The sequence below is a fragment of the Vicia villosa genome, linkage group LG1 (assembly GCF_029867415.1).
Source record: "Vicia villosa cultivar HV-30 ecotype Madison, WI linkage group LG1, Vvil1.0, whole genome shotgun sequence".
Lineage (NCBI taxonomy): Eukaryota > Viridiplantae > Streptophyta > Magnoliopsida > Fabales > Fabaceae > Vicia > Vicia villosa.
Window position 1 is genome coordinate 185,328,088 of NC_081180.1, and position 21,081 is coordinate 185,349,168.

General features: G+C 33.4%; 1 protein-coding gene across 1 annotated transcript; it reads right to left on the reverse strand.

The window, feature by feature from the left end:
- Positions 1–741: 741 nt before the first annotated feature.
- LOC131644732 (myosin-binding protein 7-like) lies at positions 742–4,715 on the reverse strand. The gene is made up of 4 exons (XM_058915306.1): positions 4,360–4,715; positions 2,675–4,169; positions 2,148–2,194; positions 742–1,190 (listed from the first exon to the last, which is right to left on the reverse strand). The coding sequence occupies exons 2-4, from the start codon at positions 3,968–3,970 to the stop codon at positions 1,082–1,084; spliced, it is 1,452 nt and encodes a 483-aa protein (XP_058771289.1). The 5' UTR covers positions 3,971–4,169; positions 4,360–4,715; the 3' UTR covers positions 742–1,081.
- Positions 4,716–21,081: the final 16,366 nt, after the last annotated feature.

The window sequence follows — 21,081 nt, forward strand, 5'->3', positions numbered from 1 at the left end:
TAATTCAACAGTTGCTCAAACTGGATGGATTGAAAAGTGCGCATTTATCCATTTATCATGAGTCAAACACTTGTACGGAACTTGTCAACATGGGATGTGATCTAGATCCTAATTTGATGTTTTATGAACGATATCCTACTCAAATTTCTCATCTTTTGTTAGCTAATTGTATTGGGATCGTTGATCATAATTTGATTGCTATTAATCTTTTTTTCTTTGAGCTTTGACCCTCTTTTCTTCCAAAAAAAAAAAAGAAAATATTGAAATTAAAAAATAAAAGAAAAAAAACATTTTAGTCCTTGCAAAAGAATTTCTTCAGTAATCAACTCTCTTAAATATGTGCAGTGTATTGTAAATAACTTTTATAAACATTATGAAAAAAATGGAATGATATTAAATCATTTACATTTTTTATACTAATACAATTTTGTTTTGCTACTTGCAGTTTGATGTATATTTATTTATAAATATTATAAAAAATGGCAAGGATAGAAAATTCATGAAGTTTTAAACTTAGGTAGAGAATCTAATTTAACCATGGTAAAATGTGTAGAAAACTTATTTACTCACAATTTAATCATAACAAATGTGTATAAAAATCCTATTTAAATACAGATTAACTAAAACAAATTGTTAAACTCTTTGTTGTATCCCACAATAAATTAATTATCTACCTTAAAGAATAATAGATAATAAGCAAGATTATCAGTTTTGCTCTGAATATGTGGAAGCTATGGTCCATTTGAATGTTTAACACTCAACACATAAAGCTGCATTGCACTTATAGAAGAGTCAAGATTGAGAATAGGCATTGCGAGAAGCACAAGAGAGCTTCCAACAGTTATGTACAAGATTGTCCAACCACCAACCATATGAGAGGATGCACATATGACATGTGAAATCCAAGCTTAAATCAACCAACAATTAATTTCAATTTCAAATGAAAAGGAATAAAAGAACACTGCACAATACACACCCCTTTTTCAGCAAGATATGGGGAGAAAAAACAGTTAAAAAAATCATTGTATTTTAGTGTTAACTATAAAATTCAGTTGGTGCTCCCAAATTTGAAAATGGAGAACTAATCTCCCACTTGTGTACTTGAAATACATCTCCATGGCCTTGCATGTGTTCTTTTGTCAAGGAGCAGCAGCAAGCCCATACTGTCGGCCGGTAGCCCGAACATATACCTGCAGCAGTCACAAACATTTCAGATGATGGACAATTTGCACAACAAAACACGATAAATAGTTTCTTCTCAAGCATTGTCATTTAAGGAAATATACATGACAAACATTTCATTTTGGTAGAATTTCATACAAGATATTGTCCAACAATCTCTTTATAACACATTGTTCTATTGGTTGAAAATCCTGAGTCTTGCAAAATTTATATGAGACCTGCAGCATGATTAAGTGGGGCTAATTTCCAAAATAGTGAGACTCATTTGAACTTCAATTGATAAAAATGTGTTGCAGAATGTTTTGTTAGAAATTTTCTAAGAAATATTATAGCATAACTATCAGACATCATCAAACTGAACGTAGGTGATATTTTTATAGGGTAGTTTCACAGGGCATCTGTTTTGTTTTAAATTTAAACCAGGAAAGCATAGTTAACAGGCAACCTCACAGTGAACTTGCTATTTAAATATAATGCCAATGCTTTGATGGAATTGTATCATTATGGAATCGCCAATTATCAAAAACGATCAATGAAGTTCCATAACAAGGAAGTATAGTAAGAGTATTTCGTCACTAACAGACTTGATATCAATAGTGTTAGAAAGCGGAAACTAATTACAGAGAAGAGAATATGAATTTGTGAAGGCTGCGAAGTTTAGAAGGCAAATGGTGAGTGAACCTTCAAAGATAACCTTCGATGACATGGCTGAATGTTTAATATTTTATTGTAGGACTAGGAGTTATGCATTCTCTTTGAAATAACTTATAAGCATAGGCCACTAGAGTTCAAAAGAACTACCTTATCTATAAAAAGATTTCAATGGTAAATTCGTCATGAGAAGGACACATTATTTTTCCCTCACTTCACTAGACTACACAGTTATTAATAATGACAAAACTACAAACAATTTTGTGATAAAGTATGTTCTAAGTTATCAGAGAATAAATGTTACGGTCACTTACTTGCTTTCATGAGCTTTCTTTCTCCAAAAAACAATTGATGTGATCCACTGAACACAAAAAAGATGAAAACGTGTGAGTTCCAATTCAAAATCTTTCAAGAAATGTAATTACTTTTTCAGCAATTGAATCAGTAGAAAACTGCATGCATTGCCAGATGAGACACAAACAGTAGATCAGAGTACTTTTCGTATACAAAGGTAAAGTACATTAACCAACAAAATGTTACATGCAGAGAAATTGAGCCCTCAGAGAGATCAAAGGGAGAAACAGTCAAAATCAATTATTTCTGATATTAAATAACATTATTTTTTTTGTTCATTCCCTTCATAATTTATCCTGCAATTAAGGCATATGTTTGTAAAATTAGAAACAAAATGTTAGTTTGCTAAAAGGCAAGCAATGATAAGAATGATGAAAAAGATCATCTCAAAGTAAACTTAAGATACAACCTAAAAGATAGATAAAGTAAATAAATGGCAGAGACATGTGCATCGCATTGATAGTAACTAGTTTGATTTATTGAATACCTTAAAAATTGACATTAATGGATATCTTGCAGTTATATGTGGTTTGCTCGTATTCCTTTTTCTTTGAGGTGTCATCTCTTTGCACAAATGCTGAGCTATTTCCTTCAGTAACACAACCTGTGCTTTATCTGTGCTCATTGAAATGATTGCCTGCCTCATTGATTCCCTGTCAGCCTCAAGCGCCTGAAGCCTCAGGTAAAGCTTCCTTATATAGGGATCCTCAAAATCAGCATCATGATGAATGCCTGATTCCTTTGGAGTGGTTGTGTAATCTTCGAAAGCTTCAGCTTTGGAACCTGTAAAGCCATTATTTTGTGCCCCAGAATGAACAGAGTCAATTGTATAAATTCGGTCACTCGTATCATCACCTTCTGAAGCATTATCTACCTTCTTCAAATTGGAATGGTCTTCTGGCTGAAAGAAATAATCTTTCTTAGAGTTGTTATTGTTCTTCGGAGACTCCGTAGGGAACTCAAGACCTACTTCAGAGGAAACTTTCCTTGAATGCCTTCTCGTCAAACTTGGAGCTGGTCCAACAACTACTTTCTCTAGAACATTTTTTCCCGTAAAATCCCCATCCGCCTGGCTGTGAGTGGGAATTTTCTCCATTTTAGAAATTCTATTCTCCAAGTTCCTCAAACGGTCATTAGGAGTATCACCGAATACATATTTCTCAACATCAGTATCGTCATTATCACCATCCATGGCATTATGCATGACATTACATTTTAAAGGAGGGTATTCATAGGGAGGAATGTCATCATATTGATCATTCTCAACCTCATCCTCAGAGTACCCGAAACTCATCATCCTATGCTTGTAAGCCTGAACCTCACACGTAAGCGACTGAATTATCTGCTCTCTCTTATACAACAAATCCTCCAACGACATAAGTTCCTCCTGATCATGCGTCATTTTCTCCTCCGCAAAACGCTTGAACTGCCGAGCTTCCATTTGAATCTCCGCCTTTTCCCTCTGCAACCTCAAGATCATCGACATCGCCTCATTCGCAGCCGTGGACGAAGAATTCCTCTCCTCCTCCAACTCCTCATTCATCTCTTGAATAGTTTTCTGCTGCACGCTAACCATCTCACGCAAAGCTATACATTCATTCCCAATCTCAACCCGCGCAACCGACGGCACCATTAACTGACAATCCATCTTAAACTCATCATGCTTCCGTTTAACCGAACGTATCCAAGTCCCCGAATACTGACCCCCCATAGAACAACAACTACACGCACAATCGCAACATTTCAACAAATCCCTAGACGACGGAACCCCATCCGAATCCATTGATCAAACACTCAAAACCTTTCAACAATCCAAAAACTACCAATAGTTTCCAACAAATGAAAAATGACAAATCAGGTAACAAAAAAAAACCCTTCAGAATTATGATTATTCTAATTTTCTTTCCAAACATCAACCATTTTCACTCCCTGCGTTCATATCGCCACCTTCTCCAACAAATCACATAAAAAAAAAATTATACCTAAAACCAAAAAAAAAATAAAAATCAACAAAATATATTTACAATAATGCAAAAAGAAAATAAAAAAAAATACAAAATAAACTTAAACCTCAAAAAAAAAAATCGATTCTCTTAAATTTTACCTCATACGAAAAACCTAAAAACCTAATTCTACAAACAAAAATTGAAATTACAAAATAGAGAAACTCACCGTGAACGAGAAGCAGACGTCAAATCAAAAGCAGCCGGCGGCGAAGGAGTCGCCGGGAGTGGAAAACGGTGAACAATTTTCCCCCAAAAAGTTCAGCTACGCCAGAATAAAAATACCAAATAAAAAAATACAAAATAAAAAAGCAGTAGCTACGAATCGAAGAAAACTCGAAAACTGTGAAATCAACGTTTCCTTGGAAAGAAAGTTTATGAATGAAGGAGCGGGAACGTTGTTTGGTGGGAACGAACGAACAATGGAAAGAAAAGAAAAAATGAAGGAAGAAAATAACTAAGGAATTTTTATTATTTGAAAGCCCTAATTATTTTTTTCCTCGGGAATTGTTGTTTTTAGATTTTTGTTTTTTATCAAGAATTTTCGTGTGATGTTTTTTATTGGGTAAAGATGAAGGGTGGAGAATTGATGATTGAAGGAGTGATCTGTTTTCTATAGAGAGAAAAAATTTGTTGGAATTATTAAGATTTTTTTAACTATTTTTTGACTATTTAGATTTTCTTTTTTTAAATATATCCTATTTTTTATTCTTTTATTACTAAAATTATAATTTTTTTATTGTTTTTGAAATTATCATATTCTATCTGATTTTGAAATTTAAAGTTTATGATTGGTGTTTTCTGCATAAAGTTAGGCGTGAAAATCATTGTAAACTCAATTGTATAATCATGAGTAATTCTAATAATAATAATTTTAAAATATTAATTAATTTTTGTCAATTGAATTAAAATTTGCGGAAAAATAAAAATTGTGTTTTGTTCTGGATAAAGTTTTTGCTTTTCTTTTGTTATGAAATAAAAGTAAATGAATTATTATTTTTGTGAATTAAAGTTTAGTCAAACTTCTTTTTGGTACTGAAAAAGTTTATTCAAAGTTAAGTTTATAAACCATGGGGCTTTTGAATACTTCAATTTAAAACGATGGGATTCATGATTACAGTGAGCCCTATGTGCAGTGTATGGGGCTTTTAATTCAATGATAAATTTATTTCTTTTCAATACTTCAAAATTGAAAATATATAAAAGTTTTAAAAAATTCTAAAAATAAGATTTAAAAAATTTAAATCTCATTTTCTAATAAAATAAAAAACATATAATTAAATGTTGTGTCAAAGTAAATATTTCACTCATGTTTACATTGAATAATGTAAAATATAATAATATAGTGAATTTTTTATTAGATTTTAGTGAATTATTATAAAGTGTTATATACTTTTCCATAAATTTATTTTTTTATCTCCACAAAAAATAATCTTTTTAATCTTTTAAAATATTTTTTCATTTTTTAAAATATTCGTGTTTACACAAACGGTCAATAAAAATATCAAGTTAATGTTGCTTTAATTTTAAGTTTTTAAATAATTTTTGTATTCAAATTTTAATATAAAAATTGAATAATAAATTTTTACCCACAAAAAAGGTTAAAGATTAATGCAGGGTTTCATAAGATAAAATATATTAAATTCTATTATAAATATATAAAAATATTAAATATATTTAATTTTATTATATATTTAAATTATTAGTTTTACAACAATTCTATTTTATTAAGTTTATTAGAAATTTGAATAATTGTATGCCTAAAATGATTTGCACTTTTTCTAACAAATATTATAGTGGAAAATATAATAAGACATAAATGTTAATTTTCCTATAAAAACTTTTTTTTCTTCTGTAAGTATATCAATTTGTTATAAATTAGATCAAATAAGTTATGTTGACTTTTGACTTTTGTGTAAGATTTCGTTTGTTTTTTCCTTTTCTTAAAAAAGATTTTTATAGTGTTATATAGGACCTGTTTGTTTTAGCTTTAGAATTATGTAACGATAAAAATTATTTTTAAAAAAATCAAAACAACCGAGCCCATAAAAGTTTCAAATAAATTTTTTTTTATAAAAGTTTCAAATAAAAATTTGATTTGAATATTTATTCTTAAAATGTGATTTTAGGTATTTTATTTATTTATGGAAAAAATTGAATGTTAAAATTTTAAAATTACTTAATTTTGAAGCTATTTCAAATAGATTTTAATAAAAATTATTTTTTAAATACAATTTTTTGAAAAAATTACAATTTTGACTAAATTTTAGTCTTCAATAATGTATGTTTATGTTATAGGATGTCAAAGTTAGTGTTTTATTTTAGAAAAAACAAAAAATAAATATTTTTGTAATATTTTTAAAAACAATTTTATAAAATTTATTTTCGAAAATACTAAAAAAAAAATCTATTTTTTTTAAGCTGAAACAAACATGTTCATATCTCGTGATCTGATATTTATCTATTATTTTTATTTTTCAGAAGGAGGGCTAAGCTCAAAAGAAAAAAAAGAAAAACTAATCAACTGAGATTCCTCTTGCGTCTTTGGCTATATCATTTAGAAGGAACTTTGGACACTTAGTGAATTCCATATTGTTTCCTCTTCGCAGCTTCAATCCATGTTTTGCCAGCATATCAGCGATTTTATTCATCTCCGGTGAATTTTCAACACTGTGAACGCCGTAAAAGAGTTCACAATGGTTTTGATCTGATAAATTAATATATTGTCACGTAAAGTGTTTTTGGTTTCTCTGTTTTCTGACTATCCACTTGAATCTTGACCCAATTGTAGCCTTTTGCCTGAACCAATTTCAAATTTTCATAGATACCCCATAACTCTGCAGTGACCACGATGCACTTCCCAACATATTTAGAGTTGGAGTAGAATAAGAATAATGACCAGTAGTAGTAAATTTGTGTAAATATTATTCTACCAAAAACAGAGAGAAGTATTTATTTATTTTCAATATTTAATTAACTTCTAGTTTATACTGTTTTTGAAAATAAGTGGATACAATATATGATTCCTTATTCTATAAAAAAATTTATTCTATTTTATAATGATAAAATTCTGCAATTTTGTGTTGAATTTGAAAGAGCTATAAAGCTGTGTTGTGTTTTATCGTTTTTAAACATACATAAAGAAAAAAAACTATTAATGAAAAAAAAGAAGCTATAAAGTGCACCAGGACAGCAAAGAAAAAGAAAAGACAAAAGAATTAACCTTTAGCTATTTTAGCTAAAATTTTAAGGGAAAAGCTAACATGTGCCCCAAGGGCACAAGATAATTAGATATTTATAGAAAAAATTTATTGGAACGCGTGCATTCAATGTATCGGAATTTTAAATATACATTTATTACATTTAATTACATTTAGTTTTTTCTAATTATAGTATCCTTAACATGTACCCCAAGGGCACATGTTAGCATGACCCAAATTTTAAACGTGGTCGTGACATACCACAACTTCTTGACTATATTAATTAGAGCGGTTAAAACGGGCTACTCGGCCCTAAACAGACCGGCACATGTAGGTCTTGGATTTTTCAGGGTCGGATCCAAAAAACTCATATTTAAATGGACTCTATTTCTATTACCGAGGTCCAACCATGTCTGGGCTGCGGGTTATCCGGCCCTAAACGGACCTATTTCTAAAAAAATAAAATTTTCTCCTTATTTTTCTAAATATCCATGAAATTGCATGCATTAATATATATATATATATATATATATATATATATATATATATATATATATATATTAATTAAATTTTATATCTAAAATTAGGTTTTCTAAATAATCCACATAAGTTACAATTAAAATTAAAATGTAAAGCAACACATTAATTTTATAGCAAATTGTTATATATATATATATATATATATATATATATATATATATATATATATATATATATATATATATATATATATATATATATATATATATATATATATATATATATATATATATATATATATATATATATATATATATAATTTGTACTAACTCTATCCTTTCATAAAATTACATCAGAATTTTTTAAATCTCATTTCAACCTTATTTTTAATTAGAATACATCATGGTGTTTTTTTTATACTATCTACATAATTATATTAGGATTAAACCTTTTAATTTGAAATTAAATTAAACCATCAACTTTTATTTGATATTTATACCTTTATAATACCAAAAAAAATTAAAATACATAATACGCAAATTATTTATAGCATACCTTTATGAATTAGGAAAGGATAATTTCTAATTAAACTAAAAAATTTAATTTTTTTCGGGCTGACGGACTAATTTTATTTTTTAGGGCTTTTTCGGGTCGGGCTTAAAAAGGCCCAGATGTAAATGAGCTCGAAAAATAAAGCCCAAGCCCTAATTTTTTTTGGGCCTGATGGGCCGGCCCATGGGCTTCGGCCCATTTTGACAGCTCTGATATTAATATTTAGCTTATTTTCTTCAAATTTGATCCGTCCATTTTTAGTTATATGACATTAAATATTTATTTTATTTTTAATTATTGATTAATATTGTTTTGCTAATAAAATAGTGTTATTGGGATATTGTGAATATGTGAAGTATCAATTTGAATAAATAATTAGAGAATTGTTGTCGAAGTCAATTATTTTAGTTATCTCGTCAATTTCATGCAAGTACTTTAATAAATGAGACTCATTTATATTGAACTCGCTTTTAATTTTGTTGACGATTAGTTAGGAGTCGTTTCTTGCATAGAGGTTGTTCGAATTTGCTTCCATTTCTTTTGCCAATTATATTCCTGCAATCATTGCCTCGTACTTTATTTGATTGTTATTGGTCTTAAACTCGAAGCATAATGAATTGTTCAATTAGTATGTAACTCAATCATTTAGTATTACTTCTGCTCCTACTTCCTTTAAACTTGAGGATCCATCCACTGACACAACCCAAATGTGGGAGGCTCATTCTTCCCTATTGAGTTGAACTCCATCACAAAATCGACTATGACTTGACATTTGATATTGCTCATAGGTGCAACAAATATGTCATTTTCAGAAAGCTCGACGACCCATGACACCATCCCTCCCGCCAAGTCTGGCTTCTTTAGCATCTGACGAACGGGATAATTGGTTTTCACTATGATAGGATACCCTTGGAAGTAAGATCGTAATTTCTTGTGAAAACAATGATTGTTAGGACGAGGCGTTCTATCTTCTGGTAACGTAATTTGGGGCCCTTAAGGACCTTGTTGATGAAGTTGATCGACTTATTTCCATTACCTTCTTCTTGCACCATATTAAGTTTACTGTGGTAGATAAGTACAAACATATGGGAGTTCCTTTCTTTGGGCGGGTCAGCGCTAGGCGGGGCTCCAAAAATTTCTTTAATTCTCTAAAAAAAATTGCACTCTTCTGTCCACTAGAATTTCTCTGACATTCTCAAGGTTGTAAATAAATTAATAGATTTATCACTCGAAGTCAACCATCTTGTCGGTTAATTGTTGATCCTCTTTTACGAAAGTCAGATTTCTCATGTTGATGATCGTATGGCATTTGCCAGGGTTTTCCTCGACTCCTCTCCTGGTTAACATGAACCCTAAGAACTTTTCGTCATGTACTACAAAAGAGAAGTTGTTAGCGTTCAAGCGCGAATTTTACCTTCTTACAAACTACTAATGTAACACCCTAATTCTCCAATGGTAATTTAATAAAATCAGAGAAAATTATTTTTCAAAATAAAATATAACAATTAGGATGCTACACTTCACCAACGATAAAAATCTGCTCGAACATAGATACATAACACATCATGTGGATGAACCTACAACTAAATCAACATATGTTCTTAACTTTCACTTCATTAATGCTGCGGAATAAACATATTATTCTCTTCAAAAATTCTCAACAAAGTAATAGCAACATTTATTCAATCAAAAAGGAGTTCTTATTACTCCAACAAATCAGCAAATTAAAAAGTCAACATAATAGAGCAGACAAGCATTCATCTCCCCTGGTGTTTCATATCAGAGCATAGATGCCGACTCATAAAAAAAGAAGAGCAATCTCTTCAGGACGTTGTTACCTCGAACTACTCCAAATTATATGCATATTACCCACGTAGAGGCAACATTCAAACATAAGGGGTGAGATATCATAACAATATAATAAGTTATATAATAGTAACTATGCAACAGATATTTCATCCATGTTATCACAGTTCAGGCTTCACTAATTTACACCATCGTCAACAATTTAAATACACAGTAATATACACAAGCGCACACAACTCATCATTCAGATCAGCATATAAGCCATGCATCAACCATACGACTTAATCATCATGCAAATCTTGCACCTTCATGTATGGGACTGACTCGACTTCATGCATGTCGTACCAACAGGGCATAAGCCCTATCCAAAGTGCCAGATAATGGGCAATAACACGACATGAGCCCTCAACAACAGGGCATGAGCCCTCAATAGTTTATCAATCCAGGTCATCAACAAGGCATGAGCCTTCAAGCATGAATGCATGCACATCTATATGCAACAACATAATTATGCAATTCCAGAGCATGAGCTCTCAACATTCTGCCATTCCGTGCCAACAAACAGCGACATCATTATGCATTTTATTCAATCATCATTCCTTCAGCATCATCGTTAAAACACAACAAATACATCGCACTTTGTACGACATCGACACGCGAGGCATAAGTCTCCAACATAAAAACATCATTTTCTGTACACATTTAGAATGTTTAGGCCGATCGGGCAAGTCGGACCAAATTAAAGGAATACGGTCGATCTAGAAAGGCATTAGTTCGGTAATAACCATTAGTGTAACGCCGCAGACTACTTTCGGGATGATCGATTGACCCCACAAACCAACACGGATCTTTTCAGCATGCTTTGACCTCAATCACACGCTTTCTGGGAAACTTCCCAGAAGGTCACCCATCCCAGAATTGCTTCAAGTCAAGCACGCTTAACTGTGGAGTTCTTATGGAACGAGCTACCTAAAAGAAGATGCATCTTGTTGAAATAGGTAGTACCCATCAATCCTTATAAGCTTTCCTTCAACCATGCAGTTCCATACTTGCACAGCATCATAATCCTTCTCATTCCGATGTGGCGACCAACCCTGTCCTCTTCAGCCTTAGTTGTTACATGCAGTGAAACCACCCTTCACCTTCTTTGGCCTCGGGTGTTACATGCCCACTAGCTTCCACATGGTTTTTCCTCGAACCACATCGTACCAGGAGAGATCTAGCTCTGATACCATTTGTAACACTGCAGACTGCTCTCGGGATGATCGAATGACCCTCAAACCAACACGGGTCTTTTCAGCATGCTTTGACCTTGCTCACATGCTTTCCAGGAAACTTCTCAGAAGGTCACCCATCCCAGAATTGCTCCAAGTCAAGCACGCTTAACTGTGGAGTTCTTATGGAACGACCTACCTAAAAGAATATGCATCTTGTTGGTATTTGTAGTATCCATCAATCCTTATAAGCTTTCCTTCAACCATGCAATCTCATTGTCATACCCCAAAATTTGCCCAACGTATTCATTCATATTTCAATCCATCTGACTTTCAAATGCTCAAAAACGCACAAGAAAGAAGCATGCAGTCTCTCTCCTAAACAACAGCCTCTGAATTAGGGTTTCTAATTTAATCAAGGAATCTGAACTTCTGACACCTCAAGCGGACTACATGGCCTCTCATATGATTCAAAGTACCCTCATGCCAAGTTTCAAGCCTGATTCGAAAGATTGCTCACTCAATGGCCCAAACGATCAATAATCGACTGGTTGACCTAAAAATCAACTATGGTCAAAGTACAGTCAAAACTCCTGATTTTTTTGTCAACATCCTCAATTTGAAGTATTATTCACCATTTGATCAAGAATTGATCGTGGTTCATCAAGAAAAGATCATAAATCAACAAAGTCAAGAGTTTCTAAATTAGGGTTTTTAAGGAGAAAGTCAACCCAACTTTGACCAGCCATAACTTTCACATGGAACATCAGAAATTTCCCATCCAAAGCTCAATTTGAAGGAAATTGAATTATCTACAACTTTGTCTCTAACAAGCCAAGGCCAAAAATTTTTCATTTGAGAGATATGGTCAAAGAGATTATAGGTCTTCCAAAAAGTCAAACAAAAACACCTTTTGGGTCAAAGCTCATAACTTGAGCATGGAATATTTAATTGAGATGAAACCAAAAGCATCATTTATAGGACACTCTAAGCTTTCTAGAAAGCTCAAGAACACTTCCATACTATAAGAATTGAGGGAGTTATGCATTGATGAAGTTGATCAATTTTTAAGAGATGCATGAAAGACAATATGGATAGATTGGCATTTTTTGACTTATGGGACTATGTTTTGGATTTTGAACGTGATTATAAGCTTGCACAAATCCCATGTTTCCACTCCCTTATTTTTATTATTTTTTATTACATTTATTTTGGATATTATTCGTTAAAATTCAAATTAAATCTAAAAAATGATGGAAAATATTAAAGGGATGGATGAGGTTATTTTTGCATCAAATATTGAGTCTCCAAATCATCATAAATCATGGGAAATTCGTGAAAGTTTGATTGAGCAAGAATGGATCCAAAAATAGCAAGATTTACATGATTGAAAAATCAAATCTCACTTATTCCAATCACTTGGATTTGTTTCATATTTGTTGCCCTAATCCTCCCTCTATATAAAAACAAGCTTTTCTGAGGCAGGGGGACAAATCTTGGCCTCAAGAAACCCTTATTCAAAGTTCAAAAATAAGCAAGAAGCTTGGAATTTCGTATTCTGACTTGCAACCCTTTTCAACGCCAACCATCCATCCTAAGTTTCTCAAGAGAAATCGCAGCAATGTCGAAGCTACGTTCGTAGCTATTTTTGTGTTCTTTTCATGAAGGAGACAAGGAAGAAGACGGCCTGGGTGGAGCAATTTCATTCGTCAGTCAACCAGATCCCTTTCTCTCTCAGCCTCTGATTGGATGCGCGTGACAACTGGGGCCCATGCCTTGACTATTTCAAAATTCAATTTAATTTACTTGTTTTATATGAATATGTTTCTGATTATTTATTAACAAACATTGTAAATAGTGCACTTGGCTGGAGCGCTTATTGGTGAAGGGAGGGACCTGTGTTCGAACCTGGCCAGAGACACACTAATTTTTACAATTCGTTTGTCCCCTTTTCTCTTCCAGATCCAGCGCGCACACCCACGCTAAGCCTATGGTGCATCCTCACACATCCACCATCAGATCTCTCCAGCGCCAGATCGGACGTCTCCAAGGAAGCTTCTCCACCATGGACCTTCAGGGACCTCACCCATTGAATCCAACACCCAGCTAAGTTGCCAATTAATTCCTTTTTTTCCTTCTTTTCTTTTTTAGATTTTATTTTAAATTGATTTCTTTCTTTAATCTAGTTTTTTTTTTAAAATTTGTTCTCACTAATAAAATAACATTATCTTTTGTAAATTATTTAATCGAAAATACGATTTCTCTCTTAACATTAAAAATAATTGTTTTTTTAGGTTTCTTTAAAAGTAATGATTATTTTAGATGACAATTTATTTTTGGGCTAAGTAAATGTTTTTACGCCTTAAAACCCTTACTTTGTCGTGATTGGTAGGTGTTATCCACTAATGCATCTTTTAGCCTTATAAACCTTGTAGGTCACAATGAGTTTTCTTAACAAACCCTTTGGGGTTTGTAAACTTTTAGGGTTTGTAATCAATTAGGGTTTAGATCAGTCAATGCACTAACCTTTTTCTTTCTTTGTTCAAATTTTCAGGATTAATCAAGATTCCCCGATTACTCGCCTTCAATCAAACAGCTAAGTTTCTGGCTCATTTTTTTTTTAAATATTATTTTTATTTTTATTTGTTATTTTGCCTTGCAATATAAGTTAGGATTTATTTTCAAATGTCGATGAATCTCTCCTACACTCACTGCTATTTATTTTCTATTATTTTCTCTGATGATCAGAGTCAATCAAAGATTTAGAGAAGATCAAGGCAAAGAAGATGTGGAAATTAATTTTTCCCTTTTTATTTTCTGCTGTGACCCTATAAGGGTTTTCTGTTGTCTTTTAATTTCCCCCATCCCGCAGGTGTTTATTGTAATAGCATAGGACATTTATTTTCTGCCTTTAATTTCTGCCATTTTAACTGCGTGGTTAGTAATCTTAGGGAGTGCAAGCCTTTAACAGAATTAGGATAACTAATTACAAGATTAAATATTCGAACTGAACCACGTGATTGTGCCACACACACACCTTTAGGGTAATCCCTCTGGTTGCCTTGTTGCCTTATATCGTTGCCTTGTTGCCTTGATTTTGTTGCTTAAAAATAGTCAAGTCCCTCGATTCCGAGGATACCTAAAGCAATGTTGCCTTCAAAGTTATTGAAACTCCCTCGAGGTTGCCTTATAAAGAATAATTGTCCCAATTGCTAAGGTATCCTCGCATGATGCCTAAACAGATAAAATGACTATTATATCCTTCCCTTAGACTACCTGCCCTCTTTATGGCAAGTGACAGTCTTACGGCGAATGATTTCTCGATGACCCTTCACATCCAATTAAAAGACTTCCTGCCCTCTCATGGTATGGATAGACCCTTTCCCCCTGAAAAGCTAAAAGAACAAATTTCTAAACTTAGGGTAGTTGCTATTAATTGGTTGCTCTTTTTTTCAAATTCAATTCAAAATACTTTTCCACTTCTTTTCAAAATCAAATTCAAAAAGACTACGCTTATTTACAAGCTAAAGTTCTTATGCAAAATTTCTATTCACACCCTACTTTTCAAACAATTCAAATATTTTGAAAACAAAGTGAGCTACGCAATTAAGAGCCCATGGAAAACCATGGATACAAAGGGTGCCTTACACCTTCCCTTTGTATAACTTACCCCCCGAACTCAAAATCTTTTCAAAAGGTCTTTCCTGTTCTTTTAGCCTTTCCTAATTGGATAAAATAAAAGTCGGTGGCGACTCATGCTATCCGCACATTTCAAATAAAGTCAGTTCACCGTATTACACTCATACCTGCACAGCATCAGGATCCCTCTCATTCTGATGTGGCGACCAACCTTGCCCTCTTCGGCCTCAGTAACATGCGGTGCAACCACTCCTCGCCTTCTTTGGCCTCGGGTGTTACAACTAGCCCAGAGTAAAATCCTCAACCCGGTTTGAGACCCTTAGCCGGCCCAGATCGTCGCCACAGGTCGCCAGACACAAATCCAAACGAGTCTAGAGTTGTCCAACCCGGGGACATCCGTAACTGTCATTTGCACATCAATAGGCTCCGCTGTTATGGAAGTTACAGCTCTTTAAGACCCATACGGCAGAAGTTACGACATTTCATCTATTATGGATGGAATCCTAAGTTCCTCCATTAATGAGGTGATTATAGCTCCAACAGCTATAAATAGGGCTCCTAACCGAGGGATAAGCAAGACGCAATTTGTAACTTCTCTCCTTATTCATTTTGTAGTTGCATGTTATCTTAGGATGATGACTATATCGTAGTTAGGATGAGTTACATAGACTTTAGGTTGACATCCTTGACCTTAGGGCCACCATTGTATGATAATATTAGGATATAGATTTCCCTTTGTTATTCATTCCCCTTCTTCATCTCTTTTTCTTTTTCAACTTCAAAAACACTTAATAAATACCCAAATTAGTTCCCTTTAAAAAGCACCAACAAAAATACATAAAACACTTAATAATTATTTGTGAGAACCATGCTTTCATTTACACGATGGAGAGAAGCGAGTGTGTGTTTTCCATAATCTATTTCTCTTCCATTCACACACTCACATGGTTTAAATCTCAGAGTTAAAACAAAGTAGAGAAGTGGTGAGTGACTCGGTAGTGGGACTTGTTCATCACTCATCTACATCAAAAAAAACACACCAATTCATTTTCTTTTTTCTTTTAAGAACATGTTATTTCCTTTCCACAAATTAGGCGTATAAGTCTCCAAAGGTCGAGCATCGGTGGAATGTGAACTTAGTATCGTTCACCTAAAATACACAAAAAAAATGGAAAAAAGGAGCCGAACTACGACGCTCTGATTCCTGAAAGGGATACATAGGCATCGAGTCGTGGGGCTTGAACGAGCACAATTTTGTAAATATTCCTTCTTTTCCCCGTATTTTATTTTCTCTCTTTTTGCATGCATTTCCCTTAGCATCAGGCTTTAGACTCATAGATTACACCCTTTGATTAGAAAAAAACTTAGGTGGATCCCGTCGAGTACGACAGGCGTGAGGGGTGCTAATACACTCCCCTTGCGTAACTGACTCCCATACCCTATTCTCTGGTTGTAAGACCTTGTTCTTATTCTTGTTAGGTTTTTTGATATTCCTTTCCCGCGATGGGATAAATATATTAGTGGCCACTCTGGTTATTTTTCACGGTAGCGACAGCTACACTTTGCCAATGATAAAAACCTACTCGAACATTCACGCATATATACATAACAAAGCATGTGAATGAACCAACAAATAAATCAACACATGTTCTTAACTTTCACTTCATTAACGCCACAAGGAATGAGCTCTCAACAACAGAGCATGAGCCCTCAATAGTTTATCAATCGAGGTCATCAACAAGGCATAAGCCTTCAACCATGAATGCATGCGACATCGATATGCAACAACATAATTATGAAATTCTAGAGCATGAGCTCTCAACATTCTGCCATTCTAGGTAACAAATAGCGACATGGTTATGCATTATATCATGCATTTTATTCAATCATCATTCCTACAGCATCATCGTTAAAACACAACAAATATGTCGCACTTTGTACGACACCAACACGCGAGGCATAAATATCCAACATAAAAACATCATTTTCAAATATCAAAATTATTATCATGTTAAAGATAATATTTTTAGCTTTCTAACGCTTCAAACGGTGCGCTAAACAAGCACTCGAGTCAAAAGTTATGAATTTTATAAGTTTAAAAAAATGCTGTCAGTTTCAGGAAATCGATTACCCTAATACTTGAAATCGATTTTCTCACTTCCAGAGGCCAATTTTTGCAGTTTTGCACAGGAAATCGATTTCCCAAAAAGGGGTATCAATTTCCACTGCCCAGAAACAGTTTTTCTGTTGTTTTCAAGTTACGAACCCAATTTTTCTCAACCCAAAAACTCCCAAAATTTTATCAAAACAGGTTCTTACTTTTCAAAAATTATTCCCACACGTTATACAACATATTCAAAAATTCCATAACACCAAATACACATCAATTTCATCAATTATAAGTAATTATAGATATTAAATTATGAACAACATACACCACAAACCTAACATTCAACAATACCCACATACTCACAATTATTCCATCTATTATAGAGTCAGAACTCCACCATTACCTTGGATTATTGAGTTCTATTTCCTTCTCCAATGGAGTCTCCCCTTTAGCCTTAGATTTCTCTTTTTCTTTTGCTTCTCACTTTTACGATCGATTCTCCAAAACAAATAATTCTTCTCTTTCCTTATTTTGCATATCTAACCCTTAAACCCTTTCTAGGAATTTCCACCTAAGCCCTCACTTATTCATACTATTATTTCTATTATTATTATTATTATTATTATTATTATTATTATTATTATTAATCTCAACTAATTAAAACAATAATAATAATAATAATTCCAACACTTATTTAATTTAAATAATTCACACCCTATATTATTTAAATAAATAACTACTAACTAAATTTAATTAGTATTACTCACCACACCACAAAATTCTACACTTTTACTCCCACACCCTCAATACCTAAAATTATATTTTCTTAGGCTACTACCTTACACCAAAGGACTCTCTAATACACCAAAACACTAATCACAACAAGATCACCAAATATCAGATAATTAAATTACAAAAATAATTTAAATTAAATCAGGGTGTTACAACAAAGTCTCTCTTAGGTCACCAACATGCTTTCCTTTATCAGGGGTCTTAACCATAATAGCAATAATATATACTTCTAGATTTTTGTCGATATGCTTAGAGATAATAGTGTACATCAATATTTATATAGGTCACTCTAGTATTCTTCAAATTGAATGGCATGACCTCATAATAGTAGTTATTATAATTGTTTTTGAATGTGGTTTCTTAAGCATCGTTGGGGTTCATCCTTATTTGATTGTACCTTAAGTAGGCATCCATGAAACTGAAACCCATAAAATTGAAAGTGGGTATAGGTCCTTCAGGTAAATCACAACAAGATCACCAAATATCAGATAATTAAATTACAAAAATAATTTAAATTAAATCAGGGTGTTACAACAAAGTCTCTCTTAGGTCGCCAACATGTTTTCCTTTATCAGGGGTCTTAACCATAATAGCAATAATATATACTTCTAGATTTTTGTCGATATGCTTAGAGATAATAGTGTACATCAATATTCATATAGGTCACTCTAGTATTCTTCAAATTGAATGGCATGACCTCGTAATAGTAGTTATTATAATTGTTCTTGAATGTGGTTTCTTAAGCATCGTTGGGGTTCATCCTTATTTGATTGTACCTTAAGTAGGCATCCATGAAACTCAAACCCATACAATTGAAAGTGGGTATAGGTCCTTCAGGTATGCTTGATTGAGGTCGATAAAATCTACGTGCATCCGTCATTGTTCTAACGTCTTCTTCTCCATCAAATGTTACCCAACTAGGATGGGTATCTGATATCTCATATAAACACAACCTCTTTTAACTTATTCACCACTTCAAAAATAGTTGTTATATTGTCTTCATTTATGGCTAATCAATTTGAAATTCTGTCATTTTCTCATAATTCAGCTAACTTATGAAACTTTTGATTTATAGTGATAAGATAGAGTAGGAATCACGGAATTACAAGTATTATTTGAATTAGGACATAATTGAAATAAACTAAAATTAATAAAGAAAATGATAGAATAGGATAGCAATAGGGCGCCACATTCTTTCTATGAATAAGAAAGGATGTTCAGCTCTCCGCGAGCCATGACTCCTCAATAGCGACAAGTCTCCTCGCGGTCTCTCCTCGATTAACCCAAAAGATATCGCTTCTCACAAAAACGGGCTTCGTTCCTGCACATTCTTCCCCGAATTGGGGCCTGCTCCCCAGATAGGTCCTTCAGGTATGCTTGATTGATGTCGGTAAAATCTACGTGGCCCAATATACTTTTGAGATCGGTAAAGTCATCGCTCTCATGCTCAGAGCAACGACTTGGGAGGATCCTGTTCTAGACTGCCTGACGGCTAGGCGCGGCCCAATCTACTTCTGCGCCAAGAATGACCCAATAGCCTTGGCCCAATCACCTAAGGACAATGGGAACACCGTCTCTCCCGCCCCTCTGACGGGGACACTCCTCCACAAGTTCCAAGGATAATACATCATTGCTACACTCTACCTGGCTTGCTCCTACACCTACAGCAAGGCAGTTCCTCTGCTCCTTAGTTGAGGACATACGACCTCCTGCTAGTTGGACATCTTTGTTTGTAACACTCCAAAATAATTATATTATTATTTAATTGCTTTATGATGAGTATTTGTGAAGTTTTTGCGAATATATAACATTTTGGTGAAATATTGATGCTTTGAGATGTGATATGTAGGTTACGTTGTGGAGTAGGGCGTCATAAGAGAGCTATCAGGATTAATTATATTTTAGATAATTAGTTTGATTATTTAGAATTATAATTATTAGAATTTAAATAATAAGTTGGATTAATTAGATTTAATAATATTATTTAGAATTAGTATTATTATTATTATTATTTTATTCACAAAATAAATGTGAGTTGGTTTTGGAGATGATAAGGGCGAGATAGTCAATTTAAGAGGTTAAGTGAGAGTAAAAAAATAAAAGAGGGGAGAGAGATTCATTATGTATGATTGTAGAAATTAGAAGAAAAGAGAAGAGGCTAGCGCACAGAGGAAGAAAAAGAAGAGAAGCCCGAAAGATTTCGGTAGAACGCGAAGAGAAATCGAATCCAACCATGAATTAAAGTAAGGGGAGTTTTCTCATTGTTATTATGATTGATTTAAGGTTTAGATAGTTGTAGGATTATTGAGGTTTTGGGGTAGTCTTGATAATGAGATAAACATGATGAAATTGATGATGATTTGATGTGGTAATTGCTTCCAATTGATGCATAGAATGTATAATGAATTGAGTTGTTGTTGTATGAGGTAAACATGAGAAATTATGACGATTTTGAGATGTTATTGTGTTGGTTTTGAGTAGAATAGCGATTTCCCAATTGCAGAAAATTGCAGCAAGGAAGAACACCCAAAACTGCAGAAAAATTATGCACAACAAAGCGATGCATCGACCGGAACAGGGCTTGCATCGACGCATGCATGCCAAAGACTCAGTATGAGTCAACCAGTGAGCCGACCTGAGCACACCTGAGGGAGACAGACCCAGCGACGCGTCCACCTGAAAAGAGCTTGCGTCGACCTGAGCAGTCCCGAACAACGTCCAATTTTTGACAAATTTTTCTAAGGCCATAACTTAAGTTTTAGAACCCCGATTGATGCGTCGTTCGAAGCATTGTGAAGATAGAGTAATAATTTGTAACTTAGTAAAATAAAATTAACCATAGGACTTATATTTCTAGGGGGTGTACTGTAATGAGATGATGATACTCAATGATTATTTACTAAAAAGTGTGGTTTCTATCGTGAATTGAGTTAACCATGTTTTGTTGTGAATTGATGTATATTTTTATGCTGATCTGGATGTAATAATATGCGAATTATGAATCTTGTGATGAGGTAAGATGAACATGGTGAATGATGATGCGTTTTGACTAGTCATAGTCATATCTTTGTGTGTTGTTGCGCGTCATGCATTCATAG